The sequence below is a fragment of the Pseudovirgaria hyperparasitica genome (genome assembly GCF_010093815.1).
Source record: "Pseudovirgaria hyperparasitica strain CBS 121739 unplaced genomic scaffold EJ05scaffold_8, whole genome shotgun sequence".
Lineage (NCBI taxonomy): Eukaryota > Fungi > Ascomycota > Dothideomycetes > Acrospermales > Acrospermaceae > Pseudovirgaria > Pseudovirgaria hyperparasitica.
In genome coordinates, this window is record NW_022985556.1 from 459,496 (window position 1) to 482,413 (window position 22,918).

At 48.5% G+C, this 22,918-nt stretch overlaps 6 protein-coding genes across 6 annotated transcripts; 3 read left to right on the forward strand and 3 right to left on the reverse strand.

The window, feature by feature from the left end:
- Positions 1 to 502: 502 nt before the first annotated feature.
- Positions 503 to 2,477, reverse strand: EJ05DRAFT_510827 (uncharacterized protein; the record flags this gene model as incomplete). Its single annotated transcript, XM_033748204.1, has 2 exons — positions 2,192 to 2,477; positions 503 to 1,094 (listed from the first exon to the last, which is right to left on the reverse strand). The coding sequence occupies exons 1-2, from the start codon at positions 2,287 to 2,289 to the stop codon at positions 503 to 505; spliced, it is 690 nt and encodes a 229-aa protein (XP_033600421.1). The 5' UTR covers positions 2,290 to 2,477.
- Positions 2,478 to 3,592: 1,115 nt separating this feature from the next.
- EJ05DRAFT_476259 (uncharacterized protein) lies at positions 3,593 to 5,014 on the forward strand. The gene has a single exon (XM_033743989.1). The coding sequence runs from the start codon at positions 3,662 to 3,664 to the stop codon at positions 4,766 to 4,768; it is 1,107 nt and encodes a 368-aa protein (XP_033600422.1). The 5' UTR covers positions 3,593 to 3,661; the 3' UTR covers positions 4,769 to 5,014.
- A 1,831-nt stretch (positions 5,015 to 6,845) lies between these two features.
- EJ05DRAFT_528392 (uncharacterized protein) lies at positions 6,846 to 8,508 on the reverse strand. The gene has a single exon (XM_033748909.1). The coding sequence runs from the start codon at positions 8,241 to 8,243 to the stop codon at positions 7,014 to 7,016; it is 1,230 nt and encodes a 409-aa protein (XP_033600423.1). The 5' UTR covers positions 8,244 to 8,508; the 3' UTR covers positions 6,846 to 7,013.
- Positions 8,509 to 9,085: 577 nt separating this feature from the next.
- EJ05DRAFT_500488 (uncharacterized protein) lies at positions 9,086 to 11,076 on the reverse strand (the record flags this gene model as incomplete). The annotated part of the gene is made up of 2 exons (XM_033747000.1): positions 9,086 to 9,357; positions 10,893 to 11,076. 2 exons carry the CDS (start codon positions 11,074 to 11,076, stop codon positions 9,086 to 9,088), a joined length of 456 nt encoding a protein of 151 aa, XP_033600424.1.
- Positions 11,077 to 11,291: 215 nt separating this feature from the next.
- Positions 11,292 to 13,444, forward strand: EJ05DRAFT_538242 (uncharacterized protein; the record flags this gene model as incomplete). The annotated part of the gene is made up of 4 exons (XM_033749438.1): positions 11,292 to 12,043; positions 12,105 to 12,506; positions 12,584 to 12,811; positions 13,374 to 13,444. Exons 1-4 carry the CDS (start codon positions 11,338 to 11,340, stop codon positions 13,442 to 13,444), a joined length of 1,407 nt encoding a protein of 468 aa, XP_033600425.1. The 5' UTR covers positions 11,292 to 11,337.
- A 6,778-nt stretch (positions 13,445 to 20,222) lies between these two features.
- On the forward strand, positions 20,223 to 20,498 carry EJ05DRAFT_500490 (uncharacterized protein; the record flags this gene model as incomplete). Its single annotated transcript, XM_033747001.1, has 2 exons — positions 20,223 to 20,308; positions 20,369 to 20,498. The coding sequence occupies 2 exons, from the start codon at positions 20,223 to 20,225 to the stop codon at positions 20,496 to 20,498; spliced, it is 216 nt and encodes a 71-aa protein (XP_033600426.1).
- Between the last annotated feature and the right edge of the window lie 2,420 nt (positions 20,499 to 22,918).

Genomic DNA, 22,918 nt, shown 5'->3' on the forward strand with positions numbered 1-22,918 from the left:
CATAGAGGATGCCCAGGCAGAGCGTGTCAAGTCCTTCTTTCGAGCTGTGTATGGGACTATGGATGCATTGGAAGCTTTTCGAGGACTTCTTGGTATCGGCCTCAAGTTGGAGTTTACGAATTCGCCTAATCAGAGCTTACCTGGTCTGGGTGGTGTGGCGCAGAAATCCCTCCGCAGTCTTGGCGGTCCGGGCACGAGAACAACCACATGGCTTCACTCAGACACACATGACGCTTCAACATCAGGCTCTTGTCGCACATGCATCTACATTATCAGCTTGCAGACATCGCGGCCATACAGCCGCTCTCTCGCAGTGTAAAGGATGCCTCCTGTATGAGGATATTATCATCATCCTAAGTATCTATCTCACACCATGACTCTAATCGATTTTCGCATGTACCGAGAACTCTCGTATGCCAGCTCTCAGTGTGTCATGCGAGTATTAGCAGGATTCATGAGCAAGCCATCTGTCCCTGAAAGTGGCCAACACAATCGTCACTTATCAGACTCCCCTACCGGCCGGACGGGTTTCGGTTGATGTCAAGTTGGAGACATCCATATTATCGCCAGTACCATAATTCAAGTCATGGCCCGAAAAGCACAGAAAACTCAGGATTCTCCTATCCACATACTGGTGGATGCTCGCTTTCTCCTCTGCCGTGATCTGGGTAGATCCGCCACCGACTCTACAGCCCGTCTTGGTGTGAAATCTACAGGACGTTTTCCTGCCTACAACGATAGACCTGATTCGAAACTGCCAATTGTTCTGCAAAGTGGTGCAGTGTGAGTACCCATGGGTATTTGGGTAGACTGTCCAGGAAGCTCCGCCGAAGTTGGTATGCTCAAACCACATGACGCATCCTTCTGTGTGTAGGCATTTGTGCCGTTCTGAAATGGGTGAAGCGGTACTGAACTGCAGTATCGCGCTGACTGTCATGAGGTATAGGGGTTTCATCATAGTCAGAAGAGCTTCGTCGTATTTTGGATCCTCGGTGTCAAATGGGATGTGGCGTGGATTTGGCAATGCTATGCCTAATATATCTGCAACGACAGTGACATCCTTGGCCTCGGAACCTTTGTTGTATGGTCCGCCGCTGTTGACATAAGATACTCCCTCGGAGTGCGATGATCCCTCGGATCACAACTGAGGACGTACCGTGTCACTGTTACACATATTCGCGGACCGATCACATGTGAACGCGTGTCTCAAATGTGCCGCATAAACGCAGCTTTATATTTACAAAGACAGCACGTCAGTCACTTGAAGGGATCTATATGGCTCAAAGGCGCGAAGAAGTTCTCCTCCTTGGGATGTATCGCTGCTCATACGAAGACTGCACAACCATTAAGTGTAACCAACTCCAAACCTTTACAGTATATATCAAGACTATCAAACTGTGAGACTCGAATCATATACTTTTAGGAAGCAAGCGGTGAGAAACAGTCGCAAGTCATTGTCTCACTAAAGTTCACTTGCAAGGTTCTGTTGACAAAGGAAATGAAATGGAATCGTCCCCCGAGATATCTGCCTTCTGGTTACAGCAAACCTACCGACATCTTATAACCTTTACATGCCACACGTTGGAAGAATTCACATCTACCGTTCTGAAATTGGATTCTTAGTCTCACATTTCGTCCTGTCAATGAATCGAAAAGCACGGCGTCAATCATAAATCAATAAGCCGTGCTAACAGGAATCGTGCGTTCGACTCCACTTCTATCCTTAATGTTCACTTACCCTATCACTAGTGTATGTTCATTCACACGCCAGCGTTTCTGCTATATCGTGGCCCAAGCACAATGCTACACAGTGGTTAGCTTGACGGTTGTAACGGTATGTACCGTGAGCATTCATGAACGGTTACATCGATGTGCTCGATACCAAGCTTATAGGCGTCCTGTCATATCGATACTTCACGCTATCGCTCGGGATACCTAAGACCTTGATATACTGGAAGTTCAAAAGATTTCTAGCGCGTGCATCACTTGCTAAAAACGCTCATTGTCCAATTATCTAATATCTCAACTTTACTACCCGGCACGACTAGCTAGGACTTATCGTGACTTAGTAGTAACATCGTCAAGGGTGCTTGGAACTATTTCGAAGCTACTAATTAGACGTCACAAAATAGGACTGTCTTTTCACGAGGTGACCTGAAATTACACACAACTCCGTGTGCTCAGTCGGTACGCGGCGATCAAGGCAACAATCATTTGGATGTCCTCGACTTGGTGTGCGGCAAATTCTGCCGGTGGACATTTCTGAGTTGCCCAGTCGCTCTCTGGCATCTTTCAGCGATGCGCTTATTAAGGAAGTGAAGACGTGATCGCAATCACCAGAAGCATAATTTAGATACAACAGCCAGATCATGTGCTCTATCCAATACAAGCCCGGTTTCTTACGTCTACTTGGCACTACAGAAGGTAAAGATTTGGATCACGTCAAAAATTGTCTTCTCAAATGACCTAATGTGGGCTTTTGTTGCATCGCGCCAGCGACCGCTCTACTAGTCCGTGTGAGCAAGAGATAATGGTTAGAATCTGGCACAGATAGCTTATTTAAAAAACTGGAGGACTCAATTCTAATGAAAGAATTTATGGCTCTTTGTACTTTCCGAAGCATCCGCTGTTTGTCCACGTCTTGATCAGGTGTATGATTAGCGATTTGAGATCAGATTCTATCTGCTCGGGGACGGCTCTAATTATCTACCCTACTCTATCTCATCTTAACAGAAGTAATCTAACTAACCGGATTGAGATTTTCCCGTCTTGGCAATATTTTTGAGGTGTAAAAACTGTAAATTGAGCTTGTATTCTCTATTAGAATTTTTGACCAGATTGAGCTTGTATGGATTCGAATTGTAATTATGTGCCAAAGTCTGATTTCTGGCGACAAGCTCATTGATCAATCTATGATCAATGCTGGTTGAATGAAGACAATGGCTTCGATCTATGTTTAATCTGTTTTGAGTATAGCGATCATCTCTTAGGACATGACCCCTTTCTTACCGAGATGATATATGATCGAATGATTTTTATTCTTCAACGAAAACTCATATCAACATAGAACTCGATTTTGCCATTAAATGTGGCATTTGCCACATCCAAAACTACGATAGACCGTCAAGAGTTGCAGCACGTTCTCTTATGCCCATAGATCAAGGTAATGAACAATACATGTACAACAGTTCATCGCGTTAAGCGAGGCGAAAATGTAGTTTAATCAGCTGAGCCTGTACACGAACCCAAGATAGTGAGAAAACCATCATTGCGTAATATCGCTCCGCAAGTATGAGGAGCTGTAAGCCACTACCACGAGGTATTCGCCTATCACTCAGCCCTCACGTACATAGGTCGTGTCAATGAGCGCCACAATTCCCCACTACGCAGAGTATAACTGTCCACTACATCTCTACACGAAACAGTGCACACTGAAACATGGTTTGCCTTGTGTCAGTATCTGTTAGGATTCGGGGAATGCATTTAGCTCGTGAATGTTACCAGCATGTTGATCCTTGTAGCGCAGTGGCTGTACAGTCAGCGTCGCAGTGGCCAAATGGAAACATATGATCATACTTATTCAAAGCGAGACTTTAGTTGTTAGTGTCTGCTCTTCATCTTCTCACTTGTAGTAACTTGACACAACTGGAGGGCCATCGTCATGCGGAACATTACATGCCATACTATACTCGCTCTTGGGGCACTGAGTCCTCTATGTCTTGCTCGAACCTGCGAAACCATCATTATTCCTATCAGTGCGACTGCACAGAACAGAGTGCTTCCGGAGTCTCTCACAATTTCGTCTTTTACATCAGAGCTCCTCTCTTCGATACCCAACATACCGCCGACTACAGTCTCTGCTCCAGTGAACATCAGCGCAGTATACTGCACTCCGTCACCCAATCCTCGCTCTTCCACTCTACAGATTCTCGTACATGGAGTCACCTACACGTCTAGCTACTGGGATGGTCTTGACACTGGCGATGGCACCTACTCCTGGACATCTTACGCCAACACCCAGGGTTACGCGACCCTCGCCATCGACCGCCCATGCAACGGAGCGTCCACTCGTCTGCAAAGCATCGCCGAATGCCAGATTCCTCTGAACGCAGATGTCGTCCACCACCTCGTACAAGCTGCTCGAGGTGGCACTCTCCCTCTGTCTACACCACGCACATTCAACAGCATCATCATCGTTGGTCACTCCCTCGGCAGCGTCATTTCAAACTTTCATGGCCAAATATATCCAAACGATGCAGACGCGTATGTCCTCACTGGTTTCTCACCCGTCCTCGTAAATGGCCTTCCGGCTATACTGGGCATTGGCTTGACACCTGCGTCGGCTGGTCTTCATGTGGGATATGTCAAGATCGGCTTCGAGGCCGGCCAGAGGTTTATGTTTTATCATGGCCAATACAGCACCTCGCTCCAGCATGCCGACTTTCTTCGTGGCGGTACATTGGCCCTAGGTGAGGCGGCGACGGGGTTATTAGGACAATTGCCTGTTCCTGCGTACACAGGAGCTGTGTTCGTACTCAATGGGAACGAAGATACGGTGTTTTGTCAGCTTCTGCCTGTCGGCAGTTTGCTGGGAATGATGGGACATTGCGATGCTGGGCCGAGTCAGGGAGTGCAAGCTTTATATCCAAACGCAAGGGCTTTCAGTTTGTTCGATGTTCAGAATACCGGGCATTGTTTGAATATGCATCATACTGCGCAGCAGGGGTATGAGAAGGTGCATAAATTTCTTGAGGCACAGGGGCTGTAGGCTACGGAACCGGACTACGAGTAGTTGCACTAGGAGTCTGGCATGTACAATGATGGCAAAGCTGCGGTGAGACTATGGCTGTATAGAAGTAAAATGAGAATTGTCTTTCATGTGCAGGTGTTGTAGCTTCGTGTAGTTGTTAACCACTTGTATATCGATACTCATGGTAGTTTTGGCGCATAGTGTACTCTGTCCAGGCTTTGAACTCGAGGCAGTGTTCAAAAATATCAATTAGATGTTTTGCAGTGATAACATATGTTTAGAGGCGATACTGAACATCAGCTCAGATTTTTTGTTTTCAAAGACCGAAGCACTATCCAAAAGAATTGCTCAGCGGGTTTTCGTATTGTTTACAAATGTAGTCGGTTGATTTTTCATCCCTACACAATCTACGACACGAACGATATATAAATCGCTAGTTGGCTAACTTTGCAAGGACATGTCCCCATGCTGATTTTGCTGGGTTCGAACGCGTGTAATGGGGTATTTTGTCCTATTGCTGGCTATGTGACACATAAGACTATTTACCTGAGAAGGAACAGGGTTGTCAGAGTATACGTAATAGTCTCAGAGCGTCAGCTACGAGGAAAGAAAAGCCTAAGATAGAGATTTACATTCAACTACTAATCTACCATTGATAACAAAGCTTGGTCTCATTATTCATATTGAAGAACGTCACCTTAGTCAAGTAATTTCTCATAGGGGGTGTCAATAGTTCTGCATGGCAAACGCATGCCGACTGAAACTCTAACTTCTATGGATGTCTGATGTGATATGAATGACTGCAACTATCGATTGACAGCCATCACTATATGGCTGAGGATTCATTCATGTGTATTATACTAGTCCGTCCTACGATCGATCTTGGTATGATAGGGGAAGATTGAACACAGATAGCACAGAGAAGTGGAACAAAACCTCATGCCGTTTCGCGAGGAATTAAAAAGATCATTCAAACTCATTTTAATAGCGAGAGTTGAAGAGTAGACCTTTGTTTATGAATCGCTTTGTTAGTGAGCTTTGTTTGTCTGCCTCATTCGAAGAGAGCTAAGATCTTTGTCTCTGTAACATTTATCTTTCGTCCTTCTTTGTAGATTCGTTAAGGTAATCAAACAATGACCTCTTAACCGCTCAAGTATACTAAGTTCACTAACTCGAATACTCGAACCCCCTGACGGCTTTTGATCTGGGAGATTCCTCCCAAGTGGCTTACGGTGACACTGAAACTGTCAAGACGCTTGCGTCATTGGTAAGTATAGGTTAAAAACAATAGGATGTGCAGCAAGTCTGTATCTTGACAAGGGATCAATCGATGGCGAGATTTGAGTCTGTCGAAGCAAATACTATCACATGGACCTCTGGAGATAAGTAGAGAAAGGATCGAATCGAGAATGCTCAGTACAATCTTCGTTATCTGCGGGAATTCTTCCACGCCGCAACTTGCTCGATTAGATCTCCAATTTTCGTATTACACTCACTAAGAGCAAACACAAACAGCTACATTAAAGTTTCGTTTCTGGTATGTTGTTATGCGGAAACCTTGAAACATGATGAGGTCCAGTCACATTCGCAAGTTACCCTGGCTCAAAGCGATGTGCCACATTGGATACACCGCTTTTGTCAGTTATGTTTCAAGCAATATAACGTTGATTGCTCACTTTGTACGCCGAGGTACGCTCCCACAAGGATTGAGCAGCCCCGTTTGCCGGATTTGCTGCATCACGATACTACTGTTACCGGATTGGGGAGATCTCGTGGAGATTCGATGTCATTATTCTCGACAACTGGTCGTGAACCATGTCCATTATCACATTTATAACAACATACGTAATACATTCAAAACATTTAACCATCCTCTTCACGACTGCTTCTTCCCAAATCAACACAAGCTCCACCTCTTAGTACAAGAACAATCCAAGATTCCCCAACAGAGTAAGACACCATCGGTCTGATGTTCCCAATACCAAATCGCACCAAGTTCATTTAAACTAAGTTCCTCAAGCGTGTGCCGTCCTGGCGTAGGTCAGATCTAACTTCACCTCTGATCTAGCTATGCAGTGACCTGCAAAGACTACTGGCACCATCTTTCTGAAGTCTTGTATGTTAGCAAGGATGAAGGCTGGATCTGTTTGAGAAGTCTTTCCATGTTCTTGAGAACTCTATCAGACTAGGCATCGTCAGTTTTTGCCGTTACGAAGAGACTCAACTACTACGGCGTCCGAGATATCGTTGCGGTAACTGGTGGTCACTCATATTTCGATCGTAACCACCATTCTATGAGCGTCTCATCAATTTCTTCAGACTCATCGATCTTGAGTATATCTAGTGGTGCTTCGTCTTGCGGTATGCCTTTCTCTCCATCTATACCATCGAACTGAGGGAAGAGTTCCGGGTCATATATCTCATTACAGTATTGGGTCCAAAAGGCGTCAATTTCAGGATCTGTTTCAAGACGGGCAACATTGGTAAAGGTGTCGTCAACACCAACATTTTCATCCATATGGTTCCAGTCGTACCACATGAAGTCAGGCTCTTGAAATGGCTTTGCTGGATACCTTTCTTGTGTGGATTCAGTCGATATATGTGGATACATGTCACTGATATCCACATCTGCCTCTGGGAACGAAGCAACATGCATAGGGTTGCTCTCAAGCTGACACCCCGCTGCATCGACCCAGGCCCATTCCTGCCATGGATCATTCATGTTAGATCGTGCAGTCCTCGATTCAGTCCCGATATCGGTGGTCCAATTGTTCATGGCTTTCCAGTCAGGGTCCGCTGTATGCCCAATCGATGGCAATGTTTGATAGCACAAACAGTCAAGATATATGTTCTGGCCACAAGCCACGCAGCTCTCAAGTATCATATTTCCTTGGTCTGTGTGGTCTGTCCGTCTTGTGACATATGGATCTTTGGTCTCTAGTGGCTGTGCGGTCCACTGGCAGTCGTTGTGGACGGGATACCAGTTCCAAGATTCGACTTCGGCGTCGGACAACCCGTTATTGCGCACATCGTTCTGGTGAGATGTGAAAGCGCTGTTATATGGTTCGGAGATACTATTGTGCTCATATTGCTCTTCTGCCTGCGAAAAATTGCTGTAATCCATCTGCAGGAGGTCATAATGAGGCTGCCGGTCGGTGTGCTGCTCGGGGAGCAAGAATGCGGAATGAGGTGGAATATGGGGTCTTGTCATTCTTGAAGGAGTGGGCTGTGTAACTTTTCGTGGTGTGTCTGACCTCCTAGCAAGTGTCGCGAACGGATCTTCCGTATCTACCGGTGCAAAGCCTTGCTTCTTCGGCCTGTAGACCCTTGTACTTTGCTCCTTTGTCGACGCTCTTTTCGCCTTCGACCTTGACCTTTCTTGGTCCACCCTGTCTGGCCCATGGCGCTTTCGTATGCGCGATTTTGCAGCAAAGGTATGTTCGTTCGTGTTCCTGAAGTCTGGTCCTCCTTTACTGTTCTCGTGGACCAGCATGATCCCGGCTGTAATGTTGGTACAAGCTGGCTGATGAACGCAAATGTGAATAAGGGTGTGATAGACGAGAAAGATACAGAGAGGTAGGAGATCGGACGAGAGTATATGATGCGCTGAACATTGTGCTTACTGGAATGTTAAGAAGCAGAATAATGCCCACTCTTTGTAGGTGGGATGTGACAATGTTATTGGGTGACATTATGAGAGAGGAACAGTGGTGATGCTTTGCTAGACACAATGGTTCAATGAGATGGTTTGTTCAGAGGATTCGGTGGATGAGTCCTGCGTGGTTCGGTGGAGATACCGGGTGCCTACGTACGGTGTGCGGGTCCACGAGCTCGATGGCTGTTTGGTATATGCGGACTTGCACACACACCTCACAAAATACAAAATGGTTATGCAGCAACTATCGCGAATGAATTACTTTAATAAAGATCGAGTTCGTACATTCAGCGTTCGAACTTTATGCTGTCTTTGTCAGACGGTGGACTACATGTTTCCCCTACTCTAGAGGGACCAAATCTCGTCTGTTCAGCAGAACTACTCGGTGTTTCTACCTACTAGATTCCATCATTTGTGTCTACCAGGGGACGCATTTGCTGAATTTCGCTGCGAGGAATACCACTGTCGAATGTCCGACACTCTCTATATATTTGTGATTGTAGCGTCAATGCCTAAACTTTATGATATAGAATGTCAATTAATCATGTAAATCATTCTGGTTTAAGTAGACATTACACGTAGGTATCAAAGAGCCCGATTCTCTTACCCATACCCATATTTCATCACTCGTACACTGCCGTCTTAACGTTGTCCCCGACACTCAAATTGGTGGCAATTCTTCAAATGGTATCAAGAAAGCTTTTCTCCTGACCTTCAGCTTTGTAGCTAGCGCCAGGGAAACCATTGAACAGTGCCGAGTTGAAGTCTGCCAGTTGAGGGCATCCAAGCTTGCTCATCAGTGGCTCGATCTGCTCAGTGACAAAACCCACCAACGACCATACGGCACCAAGAAGTGGGTCAGAGATGTCTGGTGTAACGGCTATACTCGCCTGCATGAAGAAACATGCTGCGTTGTTGCCCTCCGCCAAGGTCTCGAGGTTGAAAACACCCCCTGTCAAATCAGTGACATCGACACCGGCAAATGAGTGACCTACTTATTTAATCTAATATAAGTAATCTTAATCCCTTAGTATAGATTATAATCTTAATCCGTACTTTTAGGGTAACTAATTATATAATCCTAATCCAGGACCTTGGATTGTATCCGATTGTATATGCTTACGTCTGGGCCTGGTTATTAGTAAGAAGGATCGAAATGCTATAATGATTGCCGGAAATCTCATCGTAATCTGCATTCATGAACTCCGGAGAATGCTCTTGGATGTGTGAACTCCATGCCCTCTTATCATTTATGGGAGGCAGACCACGGAAACTTGGAGGTCCGTTGGCTGTGTGGACGCCGGATCGTAGAAGTTTATCGCACCACCAGTAGATATTCTCGTCAGCGATGTCGTTGTGAAGGTCTGATTCGACTGTTTGCCGACGACGGTCTGGGGCAAGATACGACCTCCTGCGGTTACCGTGTGCTCGATCTCCGTCACCCAATGGGTCGTTATCAGAGCCCTTGCTTAGGTTGTCGTCACTTCTAGACGTCACCCTTACTATTCTTTAGACATACTCGGTTCTTCTACGTCTATTAATTTCAGACTAACGTTCCCAGTACCTATCCTCCTCCTCTATATACTGTGTTTCGTAACTGTTACGGTTTTAATTCTTACGGGAGGACAGGTCCTAAACCGCTCTCCTGGAGTTTTTACCTTTTCTCCGCTGATTAGGAGCGGTGGACACTACTATTACTATTTAGGTAATCATATCGGCGCTCATAACCGTAGGTAGAGCTCGAACCGGAGGGTTTAGGCTTTGCGAAATTCTTATCTCTTCTCCGCCTTCTCTCCTTTTGTCGTTCTGGTGTTATCGGACTGGCCGGTTTCCCTTTTCAGATCTTAGAGAGTTGTTTCGCCTGTGAGGCTCAAACTAGGCTTGCCGTCCTCGAACAGCACGACTTCATTACCCACGATGTATAATACCGTAGGACCCTTTGGTCTGTCCATCATTCGAAGGACCACCTTGGAACAACCGGGGTGGTTACTTGGCCTTTTAGGCCATAGGTGGTACGGCTCATCTCATACAGAGATGGCCCGGACGGCGAGGATATTTGGGATCCTTAATCTCGACAGCGGCTAAGAGAAGGAGGGAAGAATTGTTTATGATGATTAAGAAACCCTCAATCTTGACTGTAGGTGAGAGAATGGCAGCCGGGATGAGGAGAGGGGATGTGGTTGACGTTCTTGAAGTGAGATGCAAAGACTGCCGAGGTCGACAAATGCGCCCCGGCTGGTAATGTTACGTCATTATGGGTGTGTGTTTGTTGCTGTTGTTGAACATGGGCTACATTCACCTGGCATCTGAAACAGTGACAAGTACGGCACTGTTCAAGATAAAGTCGTTAACGAGGCTAGGGATTGTTTCTCGGGTAGCCACATCAATATTAGGAATTACCGTTTACGAAAAAGGAGGTAAGTGACTTAGGGGCAAGATCGCCTGCTGTTTGTACGAGTGAAGTGAAAGAACTACAGTACCACTGACTTTCCCATAGCAGCGGACGAATCGCATCATTACCATCTCTCCGTAGCATCAAAAGAATTGCATTATCTCTTTCCTTGTTTCCTTCACAGAATCGACCTTGTAACAATTCTTTTCCCTCGTACATGTAGGCAGTAGCTACGTCATCCACTCTCGTTGAATCGTGTCCAAAGTCCACACATACCATAGGATAATAAATCCCATGATAGTTATAGCATATATCATGAACCCCAGCCTCAAAAGAAGCAAACAAAATCACCAGTGAAGCACCACCAGTGTTGAATATTCAATGATCCGCCCTCTCGGCCCTCAATACCCCGAACCCCCGACCCAGCCCGCAGTCCACCTCCCAAGCACTCCCAAAACAACCACAGACCCTCACCTTCCCTTCCCTTCCAAATCCAAAACCAAGATCCGACCATCAACATACACGGATACTCTTCGCAAAATGCCTCCTCCTCCACCTCCTCCCCCAAAGATCCTAGATTCCCACATCCATCTCTGGCCCGCCAGCGCCGCCAACCCGCAGAGCCACACCTGGATGCAGACACAGCCGGGCCACACCCACCCACTCGCACACGAGCACAGCATATCCGACTACCTCGCCTCCTGCGGCACGCCCGCCCCGTCCGGCTTCGTCTACGTCGAGACTGACCGCGCGCTCCCTACGTCCCCACCCCCCGACTCCGACTCCGACTCCGACATATCCGACGCAGAACTCCGCCGCTACGCCGCCCAACCGCTCGAGGAAATCCGGTTCTTGAGACGGATCGTCGAGGGCGAGGGAGTATCCGAGGGCAACGGGGCCGAGCACAAGGCGCTGCTAAAGGGGATTGTGCTGTGGGCGCCGGTGCATCTGGGTCCGAAGACACTGCGGCGGTATCTTGTGGTGGCGGAGCAGACTGCGGGAGCGGAGACGTGGGGCTTGGTGAAGGGGTTCCGGGTCCTGCTGCAGGGATGGCGGGACCGGGAGGGGTTTCTGCGGCTTGTGACTGGGGAGGCGTGGATTGGGGGGTTGGCGGAGCTGGGGGCGCGTGGGTTCGCGTTTGATGTTGGGGTTGATCAGCGGGGTGGGGGGGTTTGGCAGCTTGAGGGGGTGGTTGAGATGGTTGTGAGGTTGGGGAGGGTTGGGACGCGGCCGAGGTTGATACTGAGTGAGTTTGGAAGGGGGGGGCGCGGATTTCCTGGGATGTTGGTTGCTGATGAGGGGTGTAGATCATCTTTGCAAGCCGGATGTTAGGGGCCGGTTGCGGACTGCGGAGCAGTTGCGTGATTATGCTCGTTGGGTTAAAGTCATGGAGGTCTTGGCTGGGTTTCCGGATTATCCGGGCATATACGTGAAGCTTTCCGGAGCTTTCTCCGAGATGGAGGACCAGGACGAGTCGGATCCGCTGTCGACAGACGATATTGCTGAACAACTCAAACCTTGGGTCGATGTTGTTCTGAATGCATTTGGCCCTGATCGAGTCATGTTTGGGAGCGACTGGCCGGTGTGTAATGTTGGAGGACCGGGAGAAGGGAAATCCTGGAAGAGCTGGCAGGCGTATGTGGCAAAGGTTATTGCTGATCGAGGCTTGGAGTCTGACGACGAGACTGGGGCGTCGAAGATATGGGGAGGTACAGCATGCGAAGCGTACGGAATTACGTGAACCTTCTCATGAAGAAGTATGTCACACTATGACTCCTGAGATCAGGCTGTTGCTGCAAACGAATAGTAGAGAATGGGCCTCTAGACGAGATAGTTAGCAATGCTCGTGAAGATCAGCTGTTGAAATGCACATCACAACTCACAAAATCTAGGCCTTGGAAGACCACCCTCTCTTATCACCCCTCTGATATTCTGCCAAACGTCGTCTGCAGAGATGATCACATCCCACCCAACAAAGACACCGCCATCCGACCAAAGCCATCATACTCTCCCCGTACGCCATATCAAAAACAGAGATACGTATACTCACCCCAAAGAAGCCCCCCCCCAACCAATCTTGCTCCACACAATCACCCTCTCCAGTCCCAACAACACAAACATCCAAGAACCCACAACACATTCCCACTACACACCATCATGACAACCTAGCACTCACCTCAACTCACAAACCCAACCCCACGGTCCACCCGCCTCGGAACCAAGCACTCGATAATTATCCCAGCCAGACCCAGCCAGAGTCCTCGTCTACAACCCCACCTCTGCTCACATCACGCCATACCTAAATACAAACACACACAAACCATCACGCCCACACACACATACACAGACCATCACGCCCATGCCTACCAACCCACACGAGTATCAACAGCCCCAGAGGCCCTAATACACAACCCAAGAAACCAACAATGCTGCGCACTACCAGCGTGCTCATATCACACCCCTGACACTCATCTGTGAAACTCCATGTCCATCGCGGGATTTTATACAGTAAGTATACCGCACACAAACGGCGGATAAGACGGTACGTAGTACGTACTACGTGCTACGTATGCTAGGGGAGGAGGAGGAAGAAGAAGAAGTAGAAGAAGAAGAAGAGGATAGGATAGTAAGTACGGTTTGGCGCTAGATGCCAAGTTGGCACAGACGCAAGAGAGCAAGACCCGGGAAAAATAAAAACAGTAGTGTAGATTATCTATTCATGCCCGAGCGAGCGTCTGTCAAAAGCATGGATGGCTATGTTGCGCGAACAGTAAGTAGCTCGTTCGTCTGCTTGCCTCGAAAGAAAGAAAAGTGGTTGATGTGATTGATTGTTTGATAGGTTGATGGATGGGATGGGATGGATGGATGGATGGACGACTCGTGCGAAACGACAAAAAATCTCTCGAGGTAATTGATTCAATCAGAATATCCGAGTCTGACACCTAATTGATTACCAGACCTTAGTTACTTAAAACCCCAACCAACCAACCAACCAACCCTACCTACTTCAAAGAACCAAGGAGCTAATTATTATATCTAGCTAGCAAGGATCACAAAACGTGTCTTAATTATCAACCGAACTAATACATACCACCAGTCCCTCTCCCCAAAAATCGAAAAAACCAACCAATAAGAACACAGCAGTCAGTCACCGATGACGACTTTTTCCAATCCCATCAACTTTTTTTTCTTTTTCCCTCTACTATTTTTTGAATCTTGAAAAGAAAATCGAAACATATCTGACCATAAAGACAATCAGGCTTCCGCGGATTCGTCAGAATTCTTTTTTTAGCGTACTTAAGTCGTGTTTTGGATAATACGCATGCATAATTATAGATGATGATGATAGTGATGATATCAGTAGCACTGGGTATTAGTGTGTGTGTGTGTGTCGCAGCATGTCATGCCATCGCATGATGAACGGTGACACCTTGACAAGAACATTCCACGAAAGCCTGTTAATAAGATGCGCAGTGGTATAGGCATAGGAATTACTTTGTTTATAAAAGCATCAACACCGAGGAGTAATGCCTCCTGTGCATGGCGCAAAGGTGTTGTTGCATGCAAGAATCTGCGAATGCTCCTGAAGGCGAAATGGCAGGCAAACATTTCGCGTGGAATGACGCGTTGAGTCACACCTCCGACCAGGCACCAGGTCTGAGCTCTCCATCCAGAAGATGTCGTTCCACAGACACAGTGAAGGGCCCCCCCCACCCCTGGTCGATAATATTATATATGGACTGCGGATTATAAGAGAACAGTGTCAGGGTCCGATGAGAGAGAGAGCAGGCTGCAGCGCAGATTGACATTCTTGAAACCTTTTTGTTCCCCAGTGCAGTCCTCCTGCAAGACGAGAACCGAGATTTCTACATCTGAAACGAAGAATGGAGAAAAGAATTGGTTGTGTATCGATAAGGCAGATGAGTAGGCCCCCGAGGAGGACGGCGGCGGTGGACCTAGACCCAGCAAAGCGCAGGCAAGGTGCAGATGAGGCTCAACGGCTCATGATCCGGGAAGCTAATAATTAGTCGAACGGGCAAAGGAAATAACGTTGGGCAGCCACAATTAGAGCCGTCTGGGTAGCTGGAACTGACTCGTACGGAGGAAAAGTGTTCCTCCAGTGAGGGCGAATTGATAGTGATCGCCGACGATCGACAGGGGCAATCCAGCAGGGCTTGGCATCCCAGGGCAGCGGCATCGGTGGGGGGGTGAGAACCGAACTGTACGCGGTGTATGAGTGTACCAGTTCCAGAAGATGAGACGGTGCAACGGTGCGAGGCCAGGTCACAGAACTTGAGGAGCGGGTTCCGGATGCTTAGCCATGTCCATGAGAGAGCAGTGCGGCTCGGCGCGCGAGTAGATGACCCAGAATGGTGCTCAGTTGTGTGTGTGGCACATGTACCTTGTGCAGCAGAAGAAAGTCTCCATCGGTATAGAATTCACGGCAGTATTACAAGGATATACAGCTTATGTTCCCAATTTGATAGCACACACCGGGTACAACAGTCGACCAGGAGAAGGTTGGTGATGCTGATGATACTGCCTCGGCAAAGACGTTTTGTGGAGACATACCTAACAGCGACGGCGATGCTTCTGCGCAGTCGACACGAGGGAGGAAAAAGCCATGTCTTGGAACGGTGACTCTTTTCGAACATCCTGCTCCACATTCCACGTGTGAGCGGAGATGCATGGAGAGAGGAGGGAGGAGTCCGGTCGACGATCCGTCAAAAAGAAGGAGATTCTGTTGGGAACGCTTCCACCGGAATGGTAGGGCCGATGCACCTTTCTGCAGTGCCGCTGCAGCTAAAGCCAGCCAAACATAGCCCGTCCGCCCGCCCACAATCCACATTCCCGCCTCCCCGGCCCCCGAAATCGATGTACTATTATGTACTCTCTCGTAAATAAATAAAAAAACAAAAGAGGAGGGACGCACGAGAGTTTGTGCTGCCTTGCCATTCAAATAGAGTTTGATTGTGGACTGACGGCCTTATCCTTGCCCGTACGACTTTTTCTTCTGGAATATGTCTGTACACTGAACATGGATGGCAGATGGGCTCTGGGTTGCATGTATTGCGGTCACATGATCGAGTACAAATAGCAAGCCATCAGCAGCCTGACTGGCTGGCTTAATCTTGACTCTTGAGTGGATAGAAGTGGGCGATGTGTCGGTTTCATTAATGAGAACATTGATTATCAGTCTCCACTGCGAATCTGTGTATACCTTGCTGATTACGTTGGTGTTTCGGTAGCCAGTAGACCTTCAAGTCGCGCATGTTACCGGGACTGATGTGGGTGGTTGAGATGATCGATTATGCAGTCTAACAAAACTGCGTGTCCGCAGGTGGACTCTGGACTGCGGATGCGTTCGTGAAGGCCAAATAAAGGTAAGGCTGCATGCCGATGGGGCGTCAAGGATCTTGACACCTGCACGCTGTAATAGCACCCAAGCTTGAGAATCTCTTTCGACCGTAAAGCCAGAAGAATCGAGCAACTGATGCGTCAAAAAGAATGAGTAAGCCCTTACGTTCCGTGAAAGCTCGCTCATGAAACCAACACAGGTCTTCCCATCGGAGCTGGTGTCGCGTTTAGCAGTTCGCCACGAGCAAGTGACGCGTCGGGGGAAAAGAACATCCATGTTTGTTACCACATGACACGAGTGTGTGCAGCATGCAACCCTGGTAGGCTTATTGGTATAATCCGGTGTCGTGAGACATTTGTATTACTGGAAGTCGTATACCGTAACCTGATACTGCCGAGAAATATTGGCCTGGCTCGCTCAGATAGAGTCTGACATCACACACACACACACACACACACACACACACACACACATGTGATTTTTTGTCTGAGCGGATCAAGCCGCTGAGTATGCCTGCCTCTTCATGTGCTTCCATGATCATAGTGCTAGCCAGACTATACATGCGCTGGAGAGCAGCACCGCCCTGCCGTAGTTACTGTTGTTTGACTGAAGCTGTGCCTTTGTCCAATCTCTTCCACGTTACAAGCTGCCTGAACAGGCGTCGCCAGATAAATGGCCCGATCGCAAATTCATGACAGGTGAGATCCCTGGGCCACACAAAAGAATATGCTGCAAGCTTCCAGAAGAGATAGTCAAGCCAGTAACAAGAGCAGGGGAGGGGTGCAGGTCATGAGTGTAATGAAAGAATTATACGGATGCACGATAGCGCCGAGCGAGACGATCATCCCCCTTTTTCAGTGGTCGGGGGGAAGGGCAGGGCCGTTTGCGCCTCTTTCCGAGTGCCAGCCACCATCCAGCCAACCAGCCAAGGCAAGAAGTCGAATCTAAAACCACAGAAGCGGCATACCGTGCGAGATAATAGCTGTGAACACCTTGATACCGTTCTCAGCAAATATAAAATTCCGGCAGGGTATGGTCGATTGATTACCATCCCACGTGGGTAGATGCAGAGAGCAGCTCGTCCAATACCATGTGGACCATGTGGGATCAACGGCCAACCGGGTCCACTTTGCGAGATTGTTTGGGATTGGGCAATGAAAAAAAGCACAAGAAGAATGTTGTTCTATAACCAGTAACGGCTTCTTTTGTTCTGTGATCCGTTGAGACCCACAACACGCAGCTTGTAGGCTGGCTGGTGGTGAAGAGAGAGAGAGTGTGTGTGCATTGGGTACCGGCGTATTGGGAAAATGCAGTGAGTGTGAGAAATGAGTGTGGAGCATGGGTGGAGTCTAGAGCCCGCAACGCTGGGTTAGCAATCGGGGATAACGACCCGCAGCGACGACTAGGAGTTGTAGGAGGATGATGGTCGTGTTCTTTCTTATGATCCAAACCTTCTAGCTCCCTCCCTGCCCATGAGCAAGATAGCCGTTTATGGGGCCAGATGGAGTGGAAGGAACAGCCACGAAGCTATTCCACAACTTAAATTCAATCTAGATGACACTCTACCAGGTCCGAGCCAAGGATGTCTACAGGATGAGATTGGATAGCGGCGTACGGGGGCGAGAATGCAAGGTACAACCTGACAGGAGTGAGAGAAGTGAGAGTTGTCTGGAGGCGAGACGTATGATTTCACAATCCTTTTTCGACCAGCATCGTGGGCTGACAGCGGATGCTTGAAGGACGGCCGGCAGACAGTGGCAGTAGCAGGAGGGAGGTGTGGAAGAACTGATATCATCAAGGCTTATTTTTGGCTCATGATGCATTCGGCTGGAGTAACGCGACGGATGCAAGGTGATCGTGGCCGTGGCCCGCAGCAGCATGGCAGGCTGGTATACATGGAAAAAAGCATCATCGGCATCATGAACAGGCAAACAACGCGCCAGCTTCGATGCAGGCGCATGGATAGGAAAAAAAGGTAGATGAGGATGCATAAATTATGATGATAATGAGTTTTGTTGGTGGTGGTGGTGGTGGACGAAGTGAATTGTGGGTGGCCCGTTAGCGGCACTCAGGACAGGGTGAGACGGGTTCTGCAGCAGTTCTGGGGGGTTGCCTCATTTGGGCTCAATTTGGGGGAAGCGGGCCTATGTTGGCTACTTTCTTGGACAAACGGGCTGACACGACGACCATCATGACGCCCTGGGCTGTAGGCTGCATAGTAGTAGTAGTAGTAGTCAGGTACCAGTGGACAGCCAGTACCGGTGTAGTATAGTGAGTATACTACTACTAAACAACAGATATGCTGTGGAACCGGACAGGACAGACACAGGCTGCCGCTGCGGGCTGCAAGGAGCCGCCAGTCTGTTGCTTCATTGGAAGTTAGAACACCCATTAGCCTGAACTTTGAGCTACTGTACAATCCGACTAAACTCCAACATCAACGCCTTGAAACATGCCTCCGGTTCCTGGACCCCCCCTGGAATTGTCCGAGAGCAGTCTTGCTCGCACTTTTTGCTAAACTTCCTGAGCAATCAAACTGCTTCTGCTGCCTGGAGGGCTCATCATCATCATCACCATAATCATCATCGTTTCTGCTTAGTGCCCATGCCGCGGCCGTCCATCGTCGCAGCTTGGATCTTTTGCACATCATCACCTATACTGCAAATTGATAGTCCAAACATTCCAAGACACTTACTTGCTTGGACGAAGCACTACAACTGTCTGTCGACTAGTATGCATGCGTCCGGCTCTCTTGCCGCATCTTCCAATGTTCCAATGCCGGCAAGCTAGATTACTACTACTGTACTACTACTAATACTGCTACGACCATCTCCTGGGATGGCCAACGTCAAGCCGGAATTGTTGTTGCCCAACGGCTCACCCTTGAAATGAAAATAAAACAAAAAGGCTGTGGTGGTGATGACGACGACGCCCAAGGTATAATAAGCTGTACAGTGACAGTCATCGTAAAGCGGGAACAACACGACGAGGCCTTGGGAGTGCTAAAGCGACCAGTGACGGGTGGAATGCGACGTCTCTCAATCTCATTTGACTCTCTCTATTATGGGCTTTGTGGTAAGGTGGGAGGGGGGAGGGGGGGGGTTAGACAAAGGATGGTGGTACGCTCGGTGCAGGGCGCGGACTGATCGCACAGGCACCGCCGCTTGGGGACACGTCCACGCCCTGACGGGAAATTTTAAAACAAAAAAAAAGCAGAGGCCTTCCAACGGACACAGAGTCAAATGTCATCTAATCCGGACCATGGGAAAGGGGCCCCTAGGACATATATTCTTTCCGTGCCCACGCCTATCCCATGAACTCTTCTAACTTTTGATATCCTTCCTGTACCATCATCTCCTCACCTCGATACCTCCGTCGTGCGCTGGTTTAGCATTTCTTCCTGCCTCGCTTCCATACCTCAAAACCTCGACCTTCAACGTTACCTCCACGACAACAATACTGTCGACGCCGCCATCTCCGTCGTCTGTAATATAACAAGATCCAAAAGAGGCACCTTGCACTACCGCGCTCTGCCATAATACGTCGATTCTACCTCTCACAAGCAGTTTCGCTTCTGCAACCGCATCCTCAAACGAGCTACCAATCTCACAGCTCACATCCGATTTGGTAATTTCACGCGCTCATCCGACGACCACCACCACTACTACTACAACAACAACGAAGCTTTGATCCTGTGTCCGCGACGCGCTTGGATTTCGCATTGCACCCAGTGAGTCAATTCTACAGCTATAATAAGCTGACTGCGCCGATGCGGTTGCTGAGTGGGGTGCGATTACTGACAATCTATAAATCCAGGCTTCCTCCACGCCTCAAACACACTTCATTCCAACAATGATTGTCAGGGTAGAACTCGCAATGCCAATGGGACGCGGCGCTTACGATACTACGGGCACGCCGAAACCACCTCCGCCTCCTCCGAAAAGGCGATGACAAGCTTCAAGCTACCGCACACACCTTTTGAGCTCTCTCACTGGTCGCGCCAAACCTTTTCCTACCCACATCTATTCGTCTCCTTTTCATACCATCCTATTCAGCTTGCGACTTTATGGAGAATACTGGGTCCGGCACGACTGCTCTTTCCGCCACATTGAAACGTTCCACACTGACAGCGGGAATGGCTCGTCTCGCATCGTAAGTCGCTACCCTTGATTCTTACAACGTGGGCAGCCTCGCTAACATTGTCCTTGACAGTCAATCTCCCCGCGTCGCAAATAACCCTGAACCCTTTCATCCTCCTCGGCACGACTCCCTGACCTGCCTGTCTCATTTGAATCCACACTTGCAACAATTTCCGTCCGCCTCGCCAGTATCGTCCTTTTAATCCCAGCGTCTTATTTTCCGTTCAGCGATTAATACCCTTGCGAGCGTCCGTTCAGCATCTCATTCGTCCTTTTCGGCTTTTGTATCACTACTAGATCGTCCTCCCGTCACTTCAACACTGCTGCGACATCTGCTTTTTCAGCACTTGTATATGGGGAAATCTTTCTCTCAAAAAGTTGGTTCTCTTTTGTTTTCGGCGTTTACACTATAGACTGGGAAGCTCAAGCTGCAACAATCAAAATCGGGGTCTCTTTTTTCTATATTTTCCTTTCGGCTTACATTTTCCTTTTGCCATTTGTTTTCTGGATAGACAAACTGGGATCGGCCAGAACATTTCCCCCAGCTCGCGGCTCGCGCTGCATATGAGTCTGTGGAGGGGAGCAACATTTTGTACAATAGCTCTCAGAGCAAAGAGAAAAGCGCAGAACAGGCTGGCCCCAAATGAAGCTTGCGCTTGGGAGGGAAAAAGAGAAAACTCGCGTACGGCATGTTGTTACGATGTTCAGTTTTCTTCCTACCACGGTTGGTGGAGCTACTCCTGTCTATCACGGCACCATGAGGATCGCGCTGAACACTACGGGGCTGTTCAGTCCGTGTATCGTTGCACACATACACACACAATACACACTTGTACAAATATCACGGTGGCCAGCCACACACACACCAGGGGGAGCAGGAGCAGGAGTATTTTTCACTACGTAACTAGCTTTCACGAATATAGACTATACCATCAACTTCTTTCCACGCTGTATAATGACTGTCGTCTAGCATAGCTGACAGACGGCAGAGCATAAATTTAATCACGAGACCAGCAGTGCTCACAACACAGTCAGCCGTCTCACCATGCCGTCGTTGTCGTTGTTGCTGTTGTGTCATCCCACGCAAACCAACTCCCAGGGCTGCAGCTTAGCTTAGCTAGGTAGAGCTACCTAGCTATGGTCGAATATGGTATCATTATCCCCACGAACTATTACTCCTGCCCCTCACCTCCGCTCCCGGCTCGTGCCCCAGCTGCGGCCGCGGCCACCGTTCCACCTTATTTCCCCCAAACCTGGTAGACCGATTGACCGACCGACCGACCGGCTGACTGACTGACTGAACAAACACTCTTCCATTAATTAGCTGCAGAACGTGCAGACTGCGCTTCTTTTCATCCTTCTTCAAAGAAGATAAGCTGGGATTACAGTCTGCATGAACTCATCATGTCTTGGTGCCGCGTGGAGACTGCGTTTGTGCATGCATGTCTTGTTCCTTGTCTTGTTCTATCGTGGTTTTTTTCTCTTACAGACTCTCTACCGTTTTTCTGGATTAATTATTACTTCTTCGTGCATGGCTAAATTAGTACATGGTACAGCATAGCACGGCACGGCACGTATGGCACAGCATAGTTCTTGTTCACGGGCAATTCTATTTTGCATTCTATTTGTATGCAGGCATGCAGCCTTGTCCTGATATAATAGCCTGTTTTTTTGCAAATAGCTTGGTTAGGGAGGGAGGTAGAGGGATGGCATGTGTGACGAACTACTCTGTAGTACCGTGTAGGCAGTAGGTAGGTATGTAAATGTCAGCATCCACGTGCCTGGTGCTCGGTGCCCGTCTGGTGCGGCGTAGCATGGATGGGTGGATGGACGGATGGAATGATGGAGTGATGGAGTGATGGAGTGATGGAGTGACTGAAAGACTGAGTGAGTGCGTGAGTGAGTGCGCAACGGGCAGATTATATTATCTTATATCATCCACACACACACACACACACAGCATTTCCCAGGTACAGCAAAGCAAGGCAAAGCAAGGTAAGCCAAGCCAGTCGATAATTATCAGCATTAGCATGCCTGGCACCGCAATCCCATCGTCTCACCTCATTTCCACAACAACAACACACACACCCACTCTCTCTCTCTCTCTCTCGCGCGCTCTGGCTCTGCCTCCTCCCTTCCGCTCCTGCTCACATCACCTCACTTTTCCTCGACGCTCGTCCGTTCGGTCTTCCGCACGATGCCGCGCGCGGGCTGGGATGGGGTGTTGTTCTGCGTGTGTTGTGATGGTGGGCGACCCGGTGGTGTGGAGTTGTGGAGGGATGTGGGAGGGTGGGAGATATACAATTCGATGGATGGTTATACTTGTTTCGTTGCTTGCTTGCCTGCCTTGTGTTGCTGGGCGTGACCATACACTCTACACGCTACATAATTAGTATGTACGCGTGAGACGACCATCGCAGCACCAAGACCGCACGCCGCTGGAGAATTCATGAGGGTTTCTCAAGCGTCCAGTGTATTTTAGTGTTCTAAACGTTTAAAACAAAGACTTACTGAGTAATCATGTAGTCAATAGTTTAGCCGAAGTAATATCCGCTACCCTTCTATCCGCCTCTTCTTCTTCTCTCTCTCTCTCCCTCTCTCTCCCTCTCTTCCTCCCTCCCCC